This window comes from Schistocerca cancellata, chromosome 12 (genome assembly GCF_023864275.1).
Source record: "Schistocerca cancellata isolate TAMUIC-IGC-003103 chromosome 12, iqSchCanc2.1, whole genome shotgun sequence".
NCBI classification, from domain to species: domain Eukaryota; kingdom Metazoa; phylum Arthropoda; class Insecta; order Orthoptera; family Acrididae; genus Schistocerca; species Schistocerca cancellata.
The window spans coordinates 121153115-121173717 of NC_064637.1; the positions used below are offsets into that span (position 1 = coordinate 121153115).

The following is a 20603-nucleotide window of genomic DNA, read 5'->3' on the forward strand; positions in this document are numbered from 1 at the left end:
AACAACAGACCAAGTAAATATAAAACAGCAATCCCGTCTCCGCAATCCTACCTATACGACGAAACTAGACACTTGTTGATCTGAGCTCAGCATACAACCATACGCATTGTGGATACCCTTTATCGGGTAGCCCCCAACAGAGAGCGCTTACAAAAAGCTATTTTTTAAGATAAGACGATGAACTTATTCACTGACCTCTGTGGATGTCTTGAGTTCGTAGGTCAACTGATAGTAATAGATAAATTGGTTCAGTACTGACGCTACTTACCGGCTAATGACGCCTGACACACAGCCAATGAAGATAGAGGTTACCACGCAAGGACACCAAAAAAGTAGCCTACACTTGCCACATGACAAATTTTATTATTCTTCCTGAAATACAGTCGGTTTTAAACCAACCCATAAAAAAAATACACCTGTAAGGCTGCGTATTACTCTGAATTGTCTCTACGGCAGCCACGAAAACAATAAATTGTATGTCGTACAAAATAAATTTGGCGCTATTTTCTACGTTTTGCTTCTACTTCTGCCAACCAATCACAGTACTTGTATTAGGAAAAACAGATATATTTTGGGCATTTGCGGTAATTTTCATTTCCCTCTGGATGTGCACGAACATGAAACGTGCGAGACACTGTGATGTTTGTGAAATTTGCCTTAGTCAAAGCAAAAACTGCGAATCATTCAGAAATATACAATAGTAGAAATGTCATCTCGCTCTCTTAACTGACCATTCTTAGATGTTCCATTACGCAAATCTATCTCGTAAATGCTAGCAAGTGACAGGACTATTTGGCTGCGGAATATTTCAATGGAATAGCTAGTTACAACCAGATAAATGTGGATTCTGAGTTTCTGACAGTACTTATGATCATGTTTGGTATATTTTTGTAAATAATTTCTATATTATGCATAGTCCAAAACGTACAAAATAAAACCCTGTTTTAAAATAGAGCTTCTGCTGGTTTTACTGGCATCCTGAAGGGGCAGCACTGTCCCTGGTTACAGAGCGTGGAGACGGAACTGGGAAGTTAATTCAATAAATCAGTGCTTCCTAATTGAACCGCCTCATTTAACGTAATGACAATTCGTTAAGTACATTTCATTATAACGGCATTCATTTGCACTGAATATTGGCAATACATGTGTAACACTGCTGCACCATCGAGAGAAAATCACGCTAGGAGTGACCTAGTTTCCTTACGTGAAAAATGACGTTCACTTGCGATCTGTCAACGCCTATGAAGTCATAGCAGGTGTGGTTATATTTTTGTAGCGTTACAGCAGCGATTGAACATCTTGAGGATAGCCGCATGTGGTGACTTCAGTTATGAATCATTGGCAGTTTGCTTACTAACTCACGAGGTCTGAACGTCACAGTTCTTGCGTTTTCAGTTGCACGAACGATATTGTGCTATATGCAACTGTAAATAGTGGGAGAAGGAAGCATTATAAGATAATATGGAGCTGGCACGAAAAGGTAACATGTCATGTTATTGAAAGTAATTTAAAATTGTGTGCAAGTCATCAGTTTAAAGTGTGGAAATACTCCCTCTTTTGATACTCATCGCCTCTCTAGTACATTCAGAGTATTTGAATTTTGCAATGTGGATACAGTGTCAACAGAATGAATCTAATGCAAGGTGTATTTACCTGCAGATCACATTGTTATGACGCCAAAATGCAAAACTACTGATTCAACAACCCTTGCGATTGAACGTAGGGCAGTTCCTTTGGATGATACCAAGAATGACAAAATACATGTTGCTGGTGGTGACCACCAGGGAATCATAATTAATAAAGAACTGGCAAAGGGTAAGTACATAGCATGTATTTACACGTTCCTATGTTAGAAAAGTAAACCACGAAGAATGGTGTTTGAATTTACTGGCTTTTGTTGAAAAATGACAACAATAGCGGCTGGTAAAAGTGTTGTACATGCCTCTTTTGACAGCTGGAAATATTAACTAACACTTAAACTAATGAAAGGCAGATGTAATACTTGTTCTATACTGTATCTATGTTCAGAACAGAAAGAAAACAAATGTTACCAATATCAAGTACTCCTGGCAATATCAAAATTAGTGACATGAAACGTTTTATTGTAGGGGTAGATGAACAAAGAATGCTAGCTTGAACGTTCCTGTTGTTTAGGTGTACGTTATAACATGATTTTAATTCACATTCATTTCATATTTTCTTCTGGCGTTGCTCTATGTTAAATTAAGAGTCAAACATTAGCCTTCAGTATCTGTAACAAAAGTTCTTGCAACTAATGCCAACAATCCATCAGAGTTTTCAGTACAGTACCATAGGCTGTCACAAGTTTTAATCAGCCATTGTTCACTCATTCTGCCTCTCAGCCCATTGAGGTTCTCCTATAATGGTATAGGATGACAACTTCAAATGGAAAGGGTATTGCAAGGATATATTTTACATGCACAAGAATGGGAATCAGATGTTATTATGCACTTGTTTGATGACAGCTAATATGACTTGCTGGACTTCAGTGTCATTAAAGAGCAATTAAAAAAATATTTTTAAATTAAACTAGACCATTAAGTTGAGCCTTCTGTCAGTGTATTTTATAATCAACCCAATTCACAATATCAAACATTTTCTTAATGTACATGCATTGCCAAAAAGTAATATCTTAGTGTATGTGAAGTATGACTGTATATTGACTGTGATCAATTAAGTAGAATCATATTCATTCATATAGAGTTATTTCTCAGCATTGAAAAACAAAGTAAGCCTAGTTAAAAGATAGAATATGTAGGTAACAATGAGAAAAACACTGTAAAGTGAATGGAAGAGGGTGCTTCCCGTTCCACCACCTATTAAAGTTTCTTCCTATTCCCCCTATGCATATGGAGAGGAGGAGGAATGGCCATAAATACAGAAATACTGAACGCTTTGGATCAGGGCAGTTAGGTAGATCATGTATTTCTTGATTTCCTAAAAACATTTGACTCAGTACCACACCTATGCTTATTGTCAAAAGTATGAGATTTCAAGTGACTGGACTGAGGACATTTTGATAGGGAGGTCGCAGCATGTTGTCTTTGATGGAGAGCAGTCACCAGATGTAGAAGTAACTTTGGGTGTCCCCCAGGGAAATGTTGGGACTCCTCCTGTTCGTCATACAATGTAGACGTTTACTGCCGGTATTGTCTTTACTTAAAACTCCAGGCAGATAGGCCGTGGTCGATGTATAAAACTCCCCCGTGACGTTTCGTCTCAGACGGCGGGAGATGAAATATCAGGGTAGAGTTTTATACATTTAGCCCGGAAGTTTTAAGTGCCTTCCTGTTTATGTTTTATGTTAATGGCACTAGAAACCATATTAACAGTAACCTCAAACTTCATGCAGTTATCTGTAATGAAGTACTGTCTGAAAGAAGATGCATAAATATTCATTCAGCTCTTGATCAGATTTCAAAATAGTGCAGAGATTAGCAGCTTGCTTAAAATGTTCAGAAATGTTAAGTTGTGCACTTTAGAAAATGGAAAAAAAATTGTATCCTATGACCATAATATCAATGAATCACAGTTTGTTTCGGCCAGCTCATAGAAATATCTAGGTGCAACACTTTGTAGGTATATGAAATGGAATAATCATGTAAGTGCAGTCATGGGTAAAGCAGATGGTAGACTTTGGCTTATTGGTAGAATACTGGAGAACTGCAATCATTCTACAAAGAAGATTTCTTGTAAATTACTTGTGAGGTCGATTCTGGAATATTGCTAAAGTGTGTGGGATCCCAACCAAATAGAACTAACAGGGGATATTGAACGTTACAGAACGGCAGCACGAATAATCACAGGTTTGTTTGATCTGCGTGAGAGTGCCGTAGAGCTGTTAAAGAAACTAAACTGGCATTAAGTATTGGAAACAATATTTGTTCCAAAGATCTGTATGTTATGAGAGATTTATCTTGATAGAACATCTAATCCATAATACCAAGTAGCAGCTTCTTTCCTGATGCACTGCAAAATATTTTGTCAGAAGTTTTACCAGAAAAGCATGAGAAGTCGGACCAAGAAAGTGTTTCCTATCTGATATTATTGCCATATTCTGTCAGTGCTCTTGGAAAATTCAGTTAATCTAATCCATAACTGACACTTTGGGAGAATGTTGTGTAAAAGTTTCTCAGTGTTACAGCATCTCTTCAGTGGCTGTTCTTCAATGCCCATCTTTGGTGATGGTCTCAGATGTTGATCTTCAGTGACCCAACTTTGGATGTGACACCCTCCCGCTACATGCGTGGCTCTTTCCCCTGGTAGCATCACTGTCTTAAAGCCTTCAAAAGAAACTGAAGACCTAAATGCAAGTATCAAACGCATGAATAATATGACACAAATATATACCTATATTCATAAGACTGGCTGGCTCACTCAGTAGTTATGCTTGACTAAAGGAGCTGTGGTAGAATTTGTGATGAAAAATTGACAGTTGTAAATCTCTCTGATGGGTCACTGACGGGTATGATAATGTCAGGGGATTATCATACATTTACACCCATATTCCACAAGCTACCGCAAGGTGTGTGGCATAGGGTGCTTCTGGCACCACTTTATTTTCCCCTTTCTATGTTTCATTCATGAATCGTGTGGGGAGAATAATTGTCTGTAGACATCCTCATGTCAAGTCTTTCCAGTGCAGAGTTAGTCGACATGAGAGGGTAGATGATGTGACAAATCACATGCTATGTTTTCTTCATTGATTATTGGTCCTTGGTGTGTCACTACCTCTTCTTGTAACTGAAACGCCTATCCTTGTCCGTAAATAGAATACAAGATATGATACAGCCATTATAGTGGCTTTACCTGTGTACAGCATTAAATCTCGCCCTTTACCTTCCCTCCTTCATGATGGGATTTACAGAACACAACTTGTGAAATGAATGAATGGATTTCCATATCAAGAATGAAACTAGACAAATTATCCGGTGATGTGCTTATTATCCAAAACAATGTTGCTTTCAACATGAGACTAAAACTTTACTTTTTATCACTGGTGTGGATTCCCTCTCTTTATACCCCAAATGTCTTCCTCCTGTCCTGCAGTGAAATAGTATTTTCTGTGTATTTATTTATTCATTCTCACAGCAATTGTCTTTCAGCGATAAAGGATTTGTCATCATAGTACAATGAAAATAAATAGTTAAGAAACATTCATTCGTATCCACAGAATACAAGGTGCTATCAAAAAGTAAAGGGAATTTTTTAATTTCATGGGCTTCAAAATTTCTTGTTATCTTGTTGGTGCACATGTTCCAGATGTATTTTTGTCTTTTCAGCAGTTTTGAATATTTAATTTAGTTGACAGTTGAGAAGGTTACACATGTTTTCAAGTGCTCGGTGATTTTTGCTTGCAAAACAACTGTGGCTTTTAAGAAAAATACTGTGGGTAAGACAAGAGTTTGTACCACTTGTAAACGTTCCAAGAGGGCGAAAAAGATGCTGAAGATGACGAACACCCTGGATGTCCTAGTACACCAATTATAGACAGCAGTATCGAAGAAGTAAAGAAAATGGTTCTGGAAAATTATTGAATCACCATGAGAGAGGTTGTTGATGATGTTGGCATATCCTTTGGCATGTGTCAAACAATTGTTTCATATTGTTTAGGCATGAAATGTGTATCATCAAAGTTTGTTCCGAAGTTGTGAATTTCGACCAAAAACAGTGTCACATAGATATCCTCAGGGATTCCTGAATGAAGTCGACATTGGTACAGTACTTCTAAAGAAGCCTATAACAGTGGATGAAACACAGGTATACTGGTATGCCAGCGAAATTGAGGCTCAGTTGTCCCAATGGAAACTGCCTTAAGAGCTAAGACCGAACAAAAAAAAAATGCCAATTTCAATCACATGTGAAGGTATTCTCACTGTTTTCTGCAATTGAAATGGGATAGTGCATTACGAGTACCTCCCTCATGGTCATACGATCAATGAGTATTACTACCTGGAAGTTATGTGCCTTTAAATGAAGAAATACGAAGAAAACAGTCTGCATTGTGATAAAAAAACCTCTCGTGAAAATTGCATCACGATAATGCTCCCTGTCATACCTCAATGCTTATTCATGATTTTTTGGAAAAAATGAAACTGTTATGTTGGCTCAGCCACCATATTCACTGGACGTGATTGATTCTATTCCCGGAGCTGAAGAGGACCAAGAAAGGATGTTGTTTTGCCACCATTGATAAGATAAAAACAGAATTGCTGAAGGAGCTGAACGCCTTAATTAAAAGGGAGTTCCAGAAGTGCTTCAAAGATTGGAAAACTACTCACACAAGTGTATTATATGTGAGGGGGCTACTTTAATGGTAAAAAATTGATATTGATGAATGAATAAAGATATTTGAAGGAAAACAAAAAATTCCATTACTTTTTGATCACACCTCACATATAAGTATGGTTTATAAGGATAGGACAGGTGGTTGACTGTGGCCTTGATGAAGGAAAAATCCTGGCATTTGCCTGAGGTGACTTACGGAAATGTAAACAAGAATTATTGTCACATTGTCAACACATTCCTAATCTTCCTGAGTACTAAATTTTCTCCCCCTTTGTCTCATCTGCTAACTTTACCCCATTATATATTATTCAGTCTTGCTCTTCCCAGGTCTTTCAAACTTCCCCAGATTTGATTCTGTCTATACTGTTGCCAGACATTTCTGTTATTCTGATAGTATGTGATTCCTTCTCTACAATCATAATATGAAAATCCCAAAACAATGTAACAACATGTTAATAGAACCAACATGACTGAAATACGATATATTCATTACTGTTATCTTTATTTTTAGACATGGATTACAGTGTTGGATGCTGTCGTGTCTACTTCAGGTTACTTGCAGTATCCTCAGAAGCTGATGATTTTTATTGTTATTACTACTGTTTTTATTAGTGCTGTAACATTAAACACAGCAAATATGATCACTGGGCTAGTGTTTGTATTTTATCATTAGTTGAACAATGCGTGTCACATGCCTACTAAGACCTCTTGGCACTGGTCCCAATGTACCAAGAGACCAATTTCACTGGTTTATGCCATAGTCTAGTTTGATTTTGAAGTTCCTGGATCTGATAAATGTTTCTTGTTGAACCCAGTGTGATGATGTCTATAATTCGTGCTTTCTTTTCCTATGCATTACAGCTGTTAATCTTCCTAAGTCAGAGGTCCTACATTAATTTGGTATATTTGTTTTTGGCAACTATTTGTGGCTTGTGGCTCCACCAGTTCTTTGCCAACACCATTTTGGTATACGTTACAGTGGATCATTTGTACCACAGCATTGTGCCTCTGTTTGGAATCAGTCTGATGAGTCTTTCTGAAACAGCTCGAGGTGGATCACAGCTTCTCTGCAGAGTCTGCAGTTTGTCTCATGCCAGATTTCTCGCTTCTGGTTTTGGTGGCATCAGTTCTGATGGCTTGTTCACATGCAACAAAAATCAGTCCTTCAGTTTCTTTCTATGGTGTTCCGTTGGTCTGCCAAGTCCAGGTCTTCTCCTTATCTATTTTGCCTTCAGTCTTTTCTAAAAACTGCCCATGTAATGCTTTATTGTGCAGGCTGTCAGTCTTGGATTGGATTGCAGCTTTGTTGTGTTTGTTCTTTGTTTGCTGTACTTTGAGACGCTACCTGTTGTCGGTTTCAGTCTGAGCTGATTTCTGGCTATTTTTCACTTAAAGTGCCATTTCGTACTTCTCTTCTTCCAATGGCTGCCTCCCTTGCAATAGTTAATAATAATAATAATAGATTGGTGATTAAGTTCATAGGTTTTTGTTTTGCGTGTCGATATTTCGGTTGCTATGGGATTATTTATCGATTGTAACTTTGTATTTGTAGCTCATTGTTGCAAATTTGACTTTAATATTGTCATTTGGAGATAGTGAGTTGAGCTGTGGGTGCAAGAAATTGGAACATTTCCAACATATTGTTGTGTTCAAGTCCAATAGAGGGGTGACAGCAGCAGAGGCAGCTAGCAACATTTGTACCATGTATAGGGTAAATTCCATTGGATACAGCGTGGCAAGAAAATAGTTTTATCATTTTGAGGGGGATCATTTTGACATTAGGAGCTCTCCATGTGCAAGAATACCTTCAGCGTTGGATGATGATTATTTAACTGTGTTAATTGACAATGATCAACATCAGCATACTTTAGAACTGACCACTGTGATGAACTGTGATCATCCCACCATTGTGCAAAACTTGCATACATTGGGGAGGTTAAAAAATGGGTGTATGGCTACACAAGCCAAAATCACAGAAATCAGTGGGTGCCCATAGATACATCTCTGCTTGCTCGTCATCAGTTGGCTTGTGAACGCCACCAACTATTCCTATCCTGTATCGTTACTGGTAACAAGAAATAATGTCTTTATCTTAACATGAGGAAATGAAAGAAATGGTTGAGCCCAAAGAAACAGCAGCTCTGTGTACAAAGACCGGTGCGCTTCCACAAAAGATAATGTCACGCATCTGGTGGAACAGCAATGGTGTGGTGTACTACAAATTGCTTCCCTGGGGTGTAACCATCACCGCTGACATTTCTTGTCAATAACTGATATATCTTGCAGATGCAACACAAGAACAGTGACCAGGAAGACAGCATGTACTGACGCTACCCCATCATAATGTCGACCCCCATTCTGCTACACTGACAAAAAAAACGCTCTACAGCAATTGAGTTGGGAAATCATTCTGCACCTATGTTGCTCTCCTGATATAGCACTCTGATTTCCACCTTTTCTGCTCTCTATCAAACAACCTTCAAGGAACTTCATTTTTAGATGAAAATATGCTCTGGACATGGCTCAATGAGTGCTTCGCCTCAAAACCATGTGATTTCTATAGCTGTGGAATCGAAAAGTTACCCCAGCATTGGCAGACCATTGTAAATAGTGCAGGAGAATATATTACTGATGATTAAACTCTATTTTATCTGTATCTCTCGGTTTTTTTGTACTTATGGAAAAATGCTATGAAATTAAGGGCCAGTCTAATAATATTATTATTAACTTGGTTGGTCACATTGGACCACTTGAGTGATTCCATGTTCACTTTATCTTTGAAGATTGGACTACTTATTTCTTGCACTCAGCCCAGTACTTTTGCATTCGTTCCAAACCCAATTTTCTTAACTCGCCTGAAATCTCTACCGCTCTTCTGCACTGAAAATTTAAGATTCATAAGGAGAGTGTTAATTTTGTTTTTGTTCTCTGCATCAGTAATTCTAAGTCTGACTGCTTCAAGATCTTGCTGAATTTCTTTGACCCACTGTCTTCCTGTCTTCTTTTTGAGACTTCTCATCACTAGTTGTTTTAAAATCCTGTTATCAGGCAGTCATAAGGCATGAAGGAAATATTAGAGATTCTTTTCTTCTTCATTGTGCTGGTGATTGGGTCAATTTCACAATAGACAGTTTTGTTAGGGAGGATTCTCCAGACTCCATCAACGTGGTTTTTATTATTTATTTATTTATTTATTTATTTATTTATTCAATGCATATTCTGATAATTTTTCGTTCAGGTTTGAGAAGTTGATTGTTTCTTCATTCATTTTTAATTTGGAGCAGAGTTACACAAGCATAAGTTGCTTCCAGCAGAGTTACAGTTTTGCAATGTTGGATCTTAGTGTCTGTTGACAGGCATTTCTTATTATATGTTGACCAGGTTAGAAATTGTGCTTTTTTCATTGGTTCTATTTATCTGTGTTGCTTTCTCACCCAAGTTGTGCAAAATATTTTCTCCATGATATTTAAGTTGTAGAACTATATTAATTGCTTGATGCTTTATGAGGATTTTATCTATGCAAAGAGGTTTCATGGGCATGATTTCAGTTTTCTCCAAAGATATTTGTAATCCTATTTTTGAAGCAGTTTTCTGGAGACTTATGATCTGAGCACGGACATGTCAAAGGCTAAGAGAGCTAAATCAGCAGCAAACCAAGGCAGTTTGCTCTTATTGCTGTTTTTCCTCCAATTTTGATTTTGCATAGATTTTCTTTTTGCCAGATTGTCATGATGTAATTGAAGGCCACATCAAAAAGCAAAAGGGACAATCCATCACCTTGTCTTGAGTCCTGTTTTTATTGTGAAAGCTTTTGACATTTCTCCTCTAAACTTGACATTTGAATTTGTATTAGTTAAAGTTAGCTGAATTAGTCTTCCCAGTTTGGGATGGAGGCCATATGATGTAAGGATTTTTAGAAGTGTGGGTCTATGAACACTATCAAATGCTTTTTTTTTAAATCTATGAATGAGATAAATAACTGTTAGTTTCTATACTTGTAATACTCCATTATTAGTTTCAGGCTAAGAATTTTGGCTGAGCAGCTTCTGTATGGTTGAAATCCTCCTTGACAGTCTCTCAAGTAGTGGTTCCAGAATGTTTTTGATCCTATTGTAAATTATGCGGTAGAAAATTTTGTATGTGCAGAACAGAAGGGTTATTTCTCTGTAATTATCAGGGTTGGTTATATTGCTTTTTTTAATAATGGATGGATTATTCCTAACGTCCAGTGCTCTGGAATTTTCTCTGTGATCCACATTTCAATATGATGTTAGTGGAGATTTATGACTGCAGGTTTTCCAGCATTCTTCCACATTTCTGCAAATACATGGTCTTCACCACATTCCTTGTAATTTTTTTGTTCCTGGATTGTGACCTCTACCTCATTGATAGCTGCAGGATCTATTAGGTCTGGGGTGGTTAAAATAGGAGCTTTTGTGTACTCGATATTTTTCCATTGGGTCACCACAATTTAAATGTTTGTTGAAAGTCTCTGCAAAGATCTCTGCATTTTCTTGATTACTATGCACTAACTTTCCTTACTTATCTCTAGGCATCAATTTTAAGATATCTCCAAAAGGTTTTGTAACAATCTCTTGACTGTTTCTTCTGGAAGTTCTATTTTCTCTAGGATATTTTTGAGATGTTTGTGTTTTGTCTGTCTGATGATTTTATGGGTTGACTTTCTTTACTTAGTTAGTTCTAGATGTGAGTCTTAAGACTTTTGGGCTTGATGCTTTATCAAAGCTTGGTGTCTTCTTTCTAATGGCTGGTCACATCTTCCTGGGATGTATTGGAGCCAACTCTTCTGCTATGGATTCTGATTTGGTGGTTAATTCTTCTAGCATATTATAGTTGACAGATCCTTCACCTGATTTCCTTGTGTACTTCTCATTTTTTGTTAAGATAGTTGTGTCAAATTTTCTTCTAGTTTTTTTCTGAGATCTTTTCTTTACCATTGGTGTTAATTTTATTTTGATCTTCACAACATGACCCTGAGACTTCAACCTCCTCCTCCCCCCCCCCCCCTCCCCATATGGCCTGGGATTTAGAATAGGCCCGAGGTATTCCTGCCTGTCATAAGAGGCGACTAAAAGGAGTCTCACACCTTTGGCCTTTATGTGATGGTCCCCCGTAGGGTTTGACCTCCATTTTCCAAAATTTTCCTGACGAGCAAGCCAATTGCAGAAGTGCGCCTTACATGGTGCATAGTGTCCATCGTGCATTGAAATCTTTAGCCCACTTCGTCGTTGTGGTATTGTAGTCCCGCTCATCCTCCATCTATTGAGCCAGGACACCTTCCTGGGTGCATTTTCCTCCACCCACTATGCAGTGTAATTTTCTTTGCTGACGTGGACCATGGAATTCTTTGCACCTTGTAGCTAGCACGGTAGCCAGTCCGTTGTGGTGGGGCTGCCATGTACCCTGTTGGTCGTAGCCCCCTGACAACAATGGGATCGCTCTGCTGATGTCTACACTGTTAACTCCCCACATATGCCATGGAGTAGATGCCTATCTCCCTGGGGCATTGGGACTCCCGGCAATGGCCACCCTGCCAGGTGGCCCTTGCTGAGGCTGGGTGGCGCCCGTGGGGAGGGCCCCTGGTCGGAGTGGGTGGCATCAGCGCGGATGACACACCATGAAGCGTAGTACGTCCTCTCTTGCTGGTGGTCCGCTGCCAGCAGTCTCTAAGCGGGCAAAGTGTAACTTCAGTGCTAAGAAATATGCCCCAAATCATTCCCCTCCCTGGCCACACCATGGGAGGAACGCCACGCTAAGGATGGCAGTGAAGCCTATTCGCCCCGGTACTGTGGAGCATTTGCAGGACAAGCTTGGGGAGGTGCAAGACTTGTCCAAAATGCGCTCTGGGTTAGTCTTGATAAAAATGGCATCCTCTGCCCAGTCACAGGCATTACTCGCTTGTGACAAGTTGGGGAATGTTTCTGTTACCATCACACCCCGTAAGAGCTTAAATATGGTCCAGGGTATTATATTCCACCAGGACCTTCTTTTGCAGTGTGATGACAAGCTGCGTGCCAATTTAGAGTGGTGAGGTGTTAATTTCATCCGGCGTGTCCCTCGGGATCTGAGGGATAATCAGGTTGCCACTGGTGCCTTCATCTTGGCTTTCGAGGGTAACACATTGCCCGAGAAGGTCAAGGTGATGGTCTACCGCTGTGGCGTCAAGCCATATATCCCTCCCCCGATGCAATGCTTTAAGTGCTGGAAGTTCAGTCATATGTCTTCCCGCTGTACTTCCAGTTTCACATGCCAAGATTGCAGATGCCCATCACATCCTAATAGTCCATGTGCCCTGCCTCCTATCTGTGTCAGCTGTGGAGAGCATCATTCACCTTGCTTGCCAAACTGCTGGATTTTACAGAAAGAGAGGAAAATCATGGAATATAAGACACTGGACCAACTGAGGGTAAGATGAAATTTGAGCACCTGCATTCTGTGGCTGTGACCTCATCTTACGCCGCTGGAACCAGAAAACTACACCTGCCTTCTTGATGCTGGAGGGCACTTCTCTCCCTGTTGCTCCTACTTTGGGAGCAACACCCTCTGATCATCAGGGCTATCAGACCCCACTTCTGAGCCAGAGAAGTGTAAGTTTTCTTTACTCCTCTAGAAGGGGGTCCCTTGGGTCACTCCCTTCCCAGATTTCTGCTAGTGGTTAAGATGACACCTTCCAGTGGCTGACGAGCCCAAAAGCAGCTGGTCGTAGGGCTTCACGCTGATCCTCAGTCCCAGAGACTGAATCAGTGAAGTCCTCCCAGCCAGGGAAACCCAAGGAGCAGCGAGAAAAATCCAAAAAGGAGGTTGCCAGGACCAAGGGAATTGCGGTGGCATCCACACCTACAAGCTCTGCATCTGCGGATGAGGTGGAGATTTTGGTGTCCACTGAGGACCTAGATCTCGCCGGATCCACAGACACACCTCCAGTGTAATTATGGCAGTTTTTTCCACCGCCTGGCTGAGCTACGGCAGCTGTTAAGCTTTACACCTGCTATCTGCATTGCCCTCCAGGAAACCTGGTTCCAAGCAATGCGGATCCCAGCTCTCCACGGCTGTAAGGGATACTACAGGAACTGTAGCGACTATAATAGAGTGTCAGGTGGAGTTTGTGCTTATGTCCTAAACTCGGTCTGTAGTGAAACTGTGCCCCTTCAAACCTCTCTTGAAGCTGTGGCTGTCAGAATAAGGACGACGCAGGAAATAACTGTCTGCAATGTATATCTTCCTCCAGATGGTGCAGTATCCTGTTGATCAACTCCCTAAACCTTTCCTACTTTTGGGAGATTTTAATGCCCTAAGCCTTTATGGGATAGCACCACGCTTACTGACCGAGAGAGATATGTCAAAACTTTACTGTCTCAGTTCGACCTTTGCCTCTTAAATACTGGGGCTGCTAAACATTTCAGTGTGGCTCATGGTAGCTTCCATTGGAGAGCACATGACGACCTGTGTGGTAGTGACTTCTTCCCCATCTTACTGTCACTGTCCTCTCATCAGGCCCACAGTTGCCTGCCCAGATGGGCTTTAAACAAGATGGACTGGGACTAAAACAATCGTTTCTGTGGCAGAAAACACGATCCCTCGCTCTTTAGGGTGCCCCCAGTGAAAGGCAGTCCCTTGGTGGTCACTGGAAGTCGCTGAAGCAATTAAGGAGTGTCGGCGAGCTCTACAGTGGCATAAGCGGCACCCTTCCCTGGAGCGCATTATAGCCTTTAAATGGCTCCATGCCCTCGTTCGCCAGCTTATCAAACGACAGAAGTAAGAGTGTTGGGAGAGATACGTCTCGATCATTGGGTGCAATACGTCACCTTCCCGAGTCTGGACAAAGATCAAACGTGTTTTCAGGTACCAGACGCCAACAGGTGTTCCCGGTGTTAAAATAAATGGCGTGTTATCGACCGACACAAACGCAATTGCCGAGCACTTCGCTGAGCACTATGCTCAAGCCTCTGTGTCAGAGAATTACCCTCCAGCCTTTTGTGCTCTCAAGCAGTGGAATGAAGGGAAAGTCCTCTCGTTCACTACACATCACAGTGAATCCTATAACGCCCCATTTACAGAATGGGAGCTCCTCTGTGCCGTTGCACATTGCCCTGACACAGCTCCTGGGCCAGAGCTGATCCACAGTCAGATGATTAAGCATCTCTCATCTGACTACATGCGACATGTCCTCGTCATCTTCAACTGGATCTGGTGCGATTGCGTCTTTACATTGCAATGGCGGGAGAGCACCATCATTCCGGTGCGCAAACCCAGTAAAAACCCGCTTGATGTGGATAGCTATCGGTCCAACAGCCTTACCAGCATTCTTTGTAAGCTGCTGGAACGTATGATGTGTTGGCGGTTGTGTTGAGTCCTGGAGTCACGTGGCGTATTGGTTCCACATCCTGCCAACACCTGATTGCCGTCTTTTTTGATTTACGAAAAGCGCGTGACACCACCTGGTGACATAATATCATTGCCACATTATACGTGTGGGGTCTCCGAGGCCCGCTCCTGATTTTTATCCAAATTTCCTGTCGCTTTGTATTTTCCGTGTCGAAGTAGGTGCCTCCCATAGTTCCCCCCATATCCAGGAGAATGGGGTCCCGCAGGGCTCCGTATTAAATGTGTCTCTATCTTAGTGGCCATTAATGGTCTAGCAGCAGCTGTAGGGCCGTCCGTCTCACCTTCTCTGTACACAGACGACTTCTGCATTTTGTATTGCCCCTCCAATTCTGGTGTTGCTGAGCAAAGTCGTGTGTTATGCACTTCTGTCAGTGTCGTACCGTTCATCCAGGACCAGAACTTTACCTTAATGACAATCCACTCACTGTAGTGGAGACTTATTGATTCTTAGGACTGGTTTTCGACGCCCAATTGCCTTCCTCACCTTCGTCAGCTTAAGTGGAAGTGCTGGCAGCACCTCAATGCCCTCCGCGCCTGAGCAACACCAACTGGGGTGCAGATTGCTCTACTCGGCTGCAGCTCTACAGAGCTCTTGTTGAATCCCGCCTTGACTATGGGAGTCCGGTTTATGGTTCGGCAGCGCCCTTGGCATTGCGTTTACTCGACATAGTGCACCACTTTGCTGTTCCCCTAGCTACATGAGCTTTTGGGACGAGTCCAGTGACCAGCGTCATTGTGGAGGCCAGTGTCCCTCCATTGCACGTTAGGCATGCCCAACTGCTGGCCAGGTACGTTGCACTAGTTCTTAGTTGTCCTGCGTATCCGAATCACCATCGCCATCTTTTTCCTACCCACAGTGGTTCATCTCCCGCATCAGCGGCCCAGGTCAGGTCTTCCAATTACAGTTTGTGTCCGATCCCTTCTTTCCGAACTGGAATCCTTGCTTTACCAACTATACTTGAAGTCCATTCACCTACACCTCCATGGTGTACACTTAGGTCGCAGCTTCGCCTGGACCTTTCACATGGCCATAAGGACTCGATTAACCCTGCAGCTCTCTGCTGCCACTTGCTCTCAATTCTTGAAATGTACAGAGGCCACAAAGTGGTTTATACCGCGGCTCAATGACTGACGCTAATGTCAGTTTTGCGTATGTCCACGGAGGATATATTGAGCAGCATTCCTTGCCTGATGGCTTCAGTGTTTTCATTGCCGAGCTGGTGGCTATATGTCGTGCTCTTGAGCACATCCGTTCATGTGCAGGGGAGTAGTTTCTTCTGTGTACTGACTCCTTGAGCAGCCTAAACGCTATTGGCCAGTGCTACCCTCATCACCCTTTTGTAGCTACCATCCAGGAGTCCATCTACGCCCTGGAACGGTCCGGTCATTCCCCAGGTCATGTCGAAATCCCAGGCAACAAACTTGCCGACAGGCTGGCCAAACAGGCTACATGGAAACCGCTTATGGAGATCAGATTCTCTGCAACTGACCTGCATTCAGTACTACAGCACAAGGTTTTGTGGGATAACCTCAGCACGCACAACAAACTGTGTGCCATTAAGGAGACTAAGACTGTGTAGTGGTCCTCCATGCGGGCCTCTCGAAGGGACTCTGGTTCTCTGCCGGCTCTGCATTGGCAACGCTTGGGTGACACACGGCTACATCCTGGGCTGTGAGGACCCGTCTCAGTTTCGGTGTGGCGCCCGGCTGACAGTGACCCATATCTTGGTGAGCTGTCCTGCTTTGGCTGCCCTGCAATGGACTCTTCAGTTACCGGACTCGTTGCCAGTAATTTTAGCTGACAACACTTCATTGGCTAATTTAGTTTTACGTTTTATATGTGACGGTGGATTTTATCATTCTATATAAGTTTTATTGCATGTCCTTTGTCCCTTTGTGTTCTCCACTCTAATGCTTGTAGGGTGGATGTGTTAATGTGTCACAGAGTGGCTGGATTTTCCTGTTTATTGTCGTGGTCGGTCAGCCACAGTCATCTGCTCTCTTATTTATACCCCTTCTACCTGTTTCTTGCTTCTCTCTGTTGTTTTCTTTTCCTGTTTTGTCCACGGTAGTGTTGGTTGTCCTTCTGTCGTTCTTTTGGTTCTCCCATTCTCGTTATTGTGCTGTAAGTCTCCATTCTTTTCTTCTTTCCGTTGTGTAATTATTCTACTGGGAACGAGGGTCCAGTGACCTTGCAGTTTGGTCTCTCCCTTTCCCCCCCCCCCCCCCCCCCCCCCCCTCTTTTAACAAACAAACCAACCAATCTTCACCCCCTTAAAACTTTGACACTGTAGATTTCACGATGGTGAAATTTATCCATGCATTCATGGTCCAGTTACCATTCGCCCTTTTGGAAATCAGGGTGTTTCCAGGTTTTTAATATTGAGACGATTACTTTTAAAAGGTGTTGATTTTGAGACCAGGTTAAGGTTATTAGAAGTTTCAATTAACCTTTGACCATTTTTGTTGATCAGTTATGTGCAGGCCATTTTCCAATGCTCTCTCTGTATCTTCTATCTTGCCCCACTTGAGAATTGAAGTCCCCAAGGAGAATTTCTATATTTGATGGAGGAATGTTGATTAAGACTCGATCCAGGGCATTCCAAAATTTCTCTGTTTCTTCTGTGTTCTTCAGAGTATTATTGTTCTGATTGGTGGGAGCATGTGCATTGGTAATTGTGTATGTCTTATTTGCGTATTTCAGAGTTAGAGTTGCAAGTCTGGGGCACTGAGATGTGAATTCTGTGATAGTCGATAATTTTGAGATCTGTAAGAAATCCATTGCCAAATTGTGGACAATTTTTCGTGACTCTTTTTCCAGGGATTCCTTTATAAAGTTAGTATCCTTCTGATTCCATAGGGTCCGTATCACTGTTTCTGATTTCTGGAAGAATCATGATTACAATTTTGTGTTTCTACATTATATCAGTGACAATTTTTAATTTTCCAGCTTGGCACAAGGAGTTAACATTGTGTGTCGAGAAGAATGAGATTTGTTTAAGTTTAATCCTTTGATATTTTTCGGTTTGTACTGACTTGAGTTTCTAGACACTCCGATCCATCATTATCTTCTGAATGACAGCCCACCGAATCCGAATGCTGTCTTCCAGCTATCTATGGTTGCAGTCGGTGGAATTATTCTTCAAAAGACTGTTCATGTTCAACTGTCTAAGGTGCCATCTTGGTGTGAAGATAAATCCTTGAATTAAAATTCTGAATGTTATTCAGAAAGGTGATGATGAAGGATGAAAGATGACAGCATGAAATTTTGAAGACATAAAAAATAGAATGGGTCCGATACTTTGAGAGTTGAAGAAATCGGCCTAAGAAAGACAAGGGCCATTAAAGGGTTTAAAATGAAAGACACACTAGGCTTCCATACATTATGCCCTTGGGGTCAGAAAAGAACAAGGGTTGACCAAGAGAGGTCAGATAGGATAGATGAAAGTGAGGAGTGTGGCACAAGTAAGTGGAAGCAATGCCAGACCCAGCTTGGGGACCCGTGCTTGCCACGCAGGTCACGGAAGATGCATGCTCCTGAGCACAACCTAATGGTGGTGGTGGTGGTGGTGGTGGTGGTGGTGGTGGTGAATTGCTAATGTATGGGCTGCCAGAGAACCACATAAAGTATCTATTTGATGAGAGAGATTCTCAGGCATCACATTTCTTTTGTCTTCTCTCTCTGCACTTTCTTCTGTCCATTTATTTCCTATCTCAAATTTCTTGACCTCTTGGCTCACTTTCCATTTGAATACCTTGTGGTTAAATGTATGTTTGTCTTATAAGTCTGAGTGTGCCATATTAACGTCCTTCAGGTCTATTGTGATGTCGGTAAATCAGTTCATGTTCCTGATGTTTTCTGTGTACTCAAAGCTCTGGTTTGTTGTCAAGTGTTTGCCATGCTCTTGTTATGCCCATAAAATTTCAGTTAATCTTTCTTCATGGTGATGTATGTGATGCCAAACGTCTGTTGAATCTCTTGTCTACTCCACAATCTGTGGTATTCAGTATTTTCTAGGCACCTTTCTGGTCCATGGCCAATGTGCCTGATGCACGTAAGATTTCTGGCGTGATGACAGTTATGATGTCGTACTTCTATGTTCTGCGACAAGGATGATTTACTGTAGGTGTTTCCAGTCTTCCAGAATGGACTAATCATCTCTAGATTTCACTGTTTGTTAGCTTCTTTGTCTGTTCCTTTCATCATGATCTTTTTTGGTGCATATTTTTGATTTGTCACATATGCCAGTTTTGTTCGACCTTTTCAACCTTCCCTTTCAGGCTCTAGATTTGCTTTAACGCAGTTTAGAGTTACTTGGGAATATTACCAGTGCATCAGTGAATGCGAGACAGCCAGTATCCAGTCATTCCGTTTTCCTTCCTATACTGGTTAATAAAGTCCCTGTATCATCAGTTTTTTTTTTTTTTTTTTTTCCATTCCCTGACGGCTTTGCATGATAGAATATTGAACAATAGTGCAGAAATAACATTGCCTTGTCTCACCCTTGTTCTAATCTCAAAGGACTCTGATAACTCTCCTGTGATTTTAATTTTGGATTTGGTGTTTCTTAGTGTGTGTGTTTGATAATGTTCACTGTCTTCTTGTTGAGGCACCTTTCTTTCAGTTCTTGGATCAGAGGCGATGTATCTGTAGAGTTTATGCCTTTATGAAATCTACAAAGGTGCACATGGTCTCTGCTTTTCATCACTTGATATTATTATTGATGCCATAATCTTGTCATGTGAAATAAGTGTGTAAATGAATAAAGTGTGATTGCATGTTACACTTCCTTGTTGTTCATTTCAATTAAGTAGACATTGGTTAATTTCAGATGCGGATGATAGCCCAGCACAGCTGTCCCTGGAGTTCAGGGTGTTCCTCGTGAATGCCCAGACAGGCAGCCATACACGCGAGAGCCGTACGCTGCACTATTGGTTCGCAGAGGAGCTGCCAGCGGCGGAGCGTCCGTCTGTGGCTCAGCTGTTCTTCAGGGAGCTGGTCAGCCCACAAGAATTTCCCAGGGGTAGCTATTCTGTTTAATAGTCTGAAAAAGTTCAGTGTTACAGGCATTTTTATTAGGATGGAGTCCATAGGCACACTGATGTTTCCAATAGTGCCATTCTGCTTTGACCGATGACCTAATTGGGAGCTAGGTTGTGACATATCAATACCCTGATGGGTTCCTACTCACAGTTTCCTGTTTCCTAAGTTCTTATTATAGTAACAGTTCTGTTTGCAGTCACACTGATGTGGCTTAACTTTAAACATTGCCACCAGCAAATCATGTGTAAAGATGGAATTCACTATGTGAACCTATTTGCCAAATATCTTGTTATCCTTTGGTATCAGTTATTGATACTATGAATTTCCTATTCTTGGATAATACTTTTAATTTTTGAGCGTTACCTCCACAGTTCGTACACATCCACCTGTGTAAAATTGCCCTGTTCTAAATAACTTGCATAAGGAAGATAATGTCGTTCACATACCACAACCTAAGCCATCGTATTGATTCCAACAAAATTTGGCACACACATCATTTGTTATATGAAAAACATACTGTGACAACCTGGCTCCCATGTGGGTGGGGTGAAAAAGGATTGACAGTGCCTGTCATCTAGGTTGCCCTGCATGCCTGGCAGTTGTCAGAATGCATTCCAATAGGTATATGTGCAAATGGGCACAGCTGAGCAGAGACAGGGGGGGGGGGCAGGTGGACAGGGAGAGAGGGGGAGGAGGAGATGGACGGGGAGAGGGGGAGGAGGAGATGGACGGGGAGAGGGGGACGAGGAGGCGGACGGAGAGGGGGTAGAAGAGAAGGCAGGCAGAGAGAGGGACCAGGAGGATATGGTTGAAGGGGGGGAGGCAGGAATGGACGAGCAAAGAG

At 41.7% G+C, this 20603-nt stretch overlaps 2 protein-coding genes across 9 annotated transcripts in view; one reads left to right on the forward strand and one right to left on the reverse strand.

Annotated features, from left to right (window-relative positions):
• The window catches only part of LOC126109561 (bifunctional purine biosynthesis protein ATIC), a 116551-nt gene extending 115661 nt beyond the window's left edge, over positions 1 to 890 (reverse strand). The window contains exon 1 of one of the 5 annotated variants that reach the window (XM_049914575.1): positions 829 to 890. In XM_049914575.1, coding sequence (XP_049770532.1) covers positions 829 to 875 — 47 coding nt within the window. In that variant the 5' untranslated portion in view covers positions 876 to 890. Of the gene's footprint in view, positions 1 to 10; positions 163 to 195; positions 473 to 828 lie in introns of those variants that run through there. The other 4 variants (XM_049914579.1, XM_049914581.1, XM_049914578.1 and 1 more) reach the window with 4 other exon arrangements.
• A 318-nt stretch (positions 891 to 1208) lies between these two features.
• Positions 1209 to 20603, forward strand: part of LOC126109562 (uncharacterized) — a 119570-nt gene continuing 100175 nt past the window's right edge. For all 4 annotated transcript variants that reach the window (XM_049914582.1, XM_049914584.1, XM_049914583.1 and 1 more), the window contains exons 1-3: positions 1209 to 1480; positions 1660 to 1815; positions 19548 to 19739. In XM_049914582.1, the coding sequence (XP_049770539.1) occupies positions 1462 to 1480; positions 1660 to 1815; positions 19548 to 19739 (367 nt within the window). In that variant the 5' untranslated portion in view covers positions 1209 to 1461. The remainder of the gene's footprint in view (positions 1481 to 1659; positions 1816 to 19547; positions 19740 to 20603) is intronic.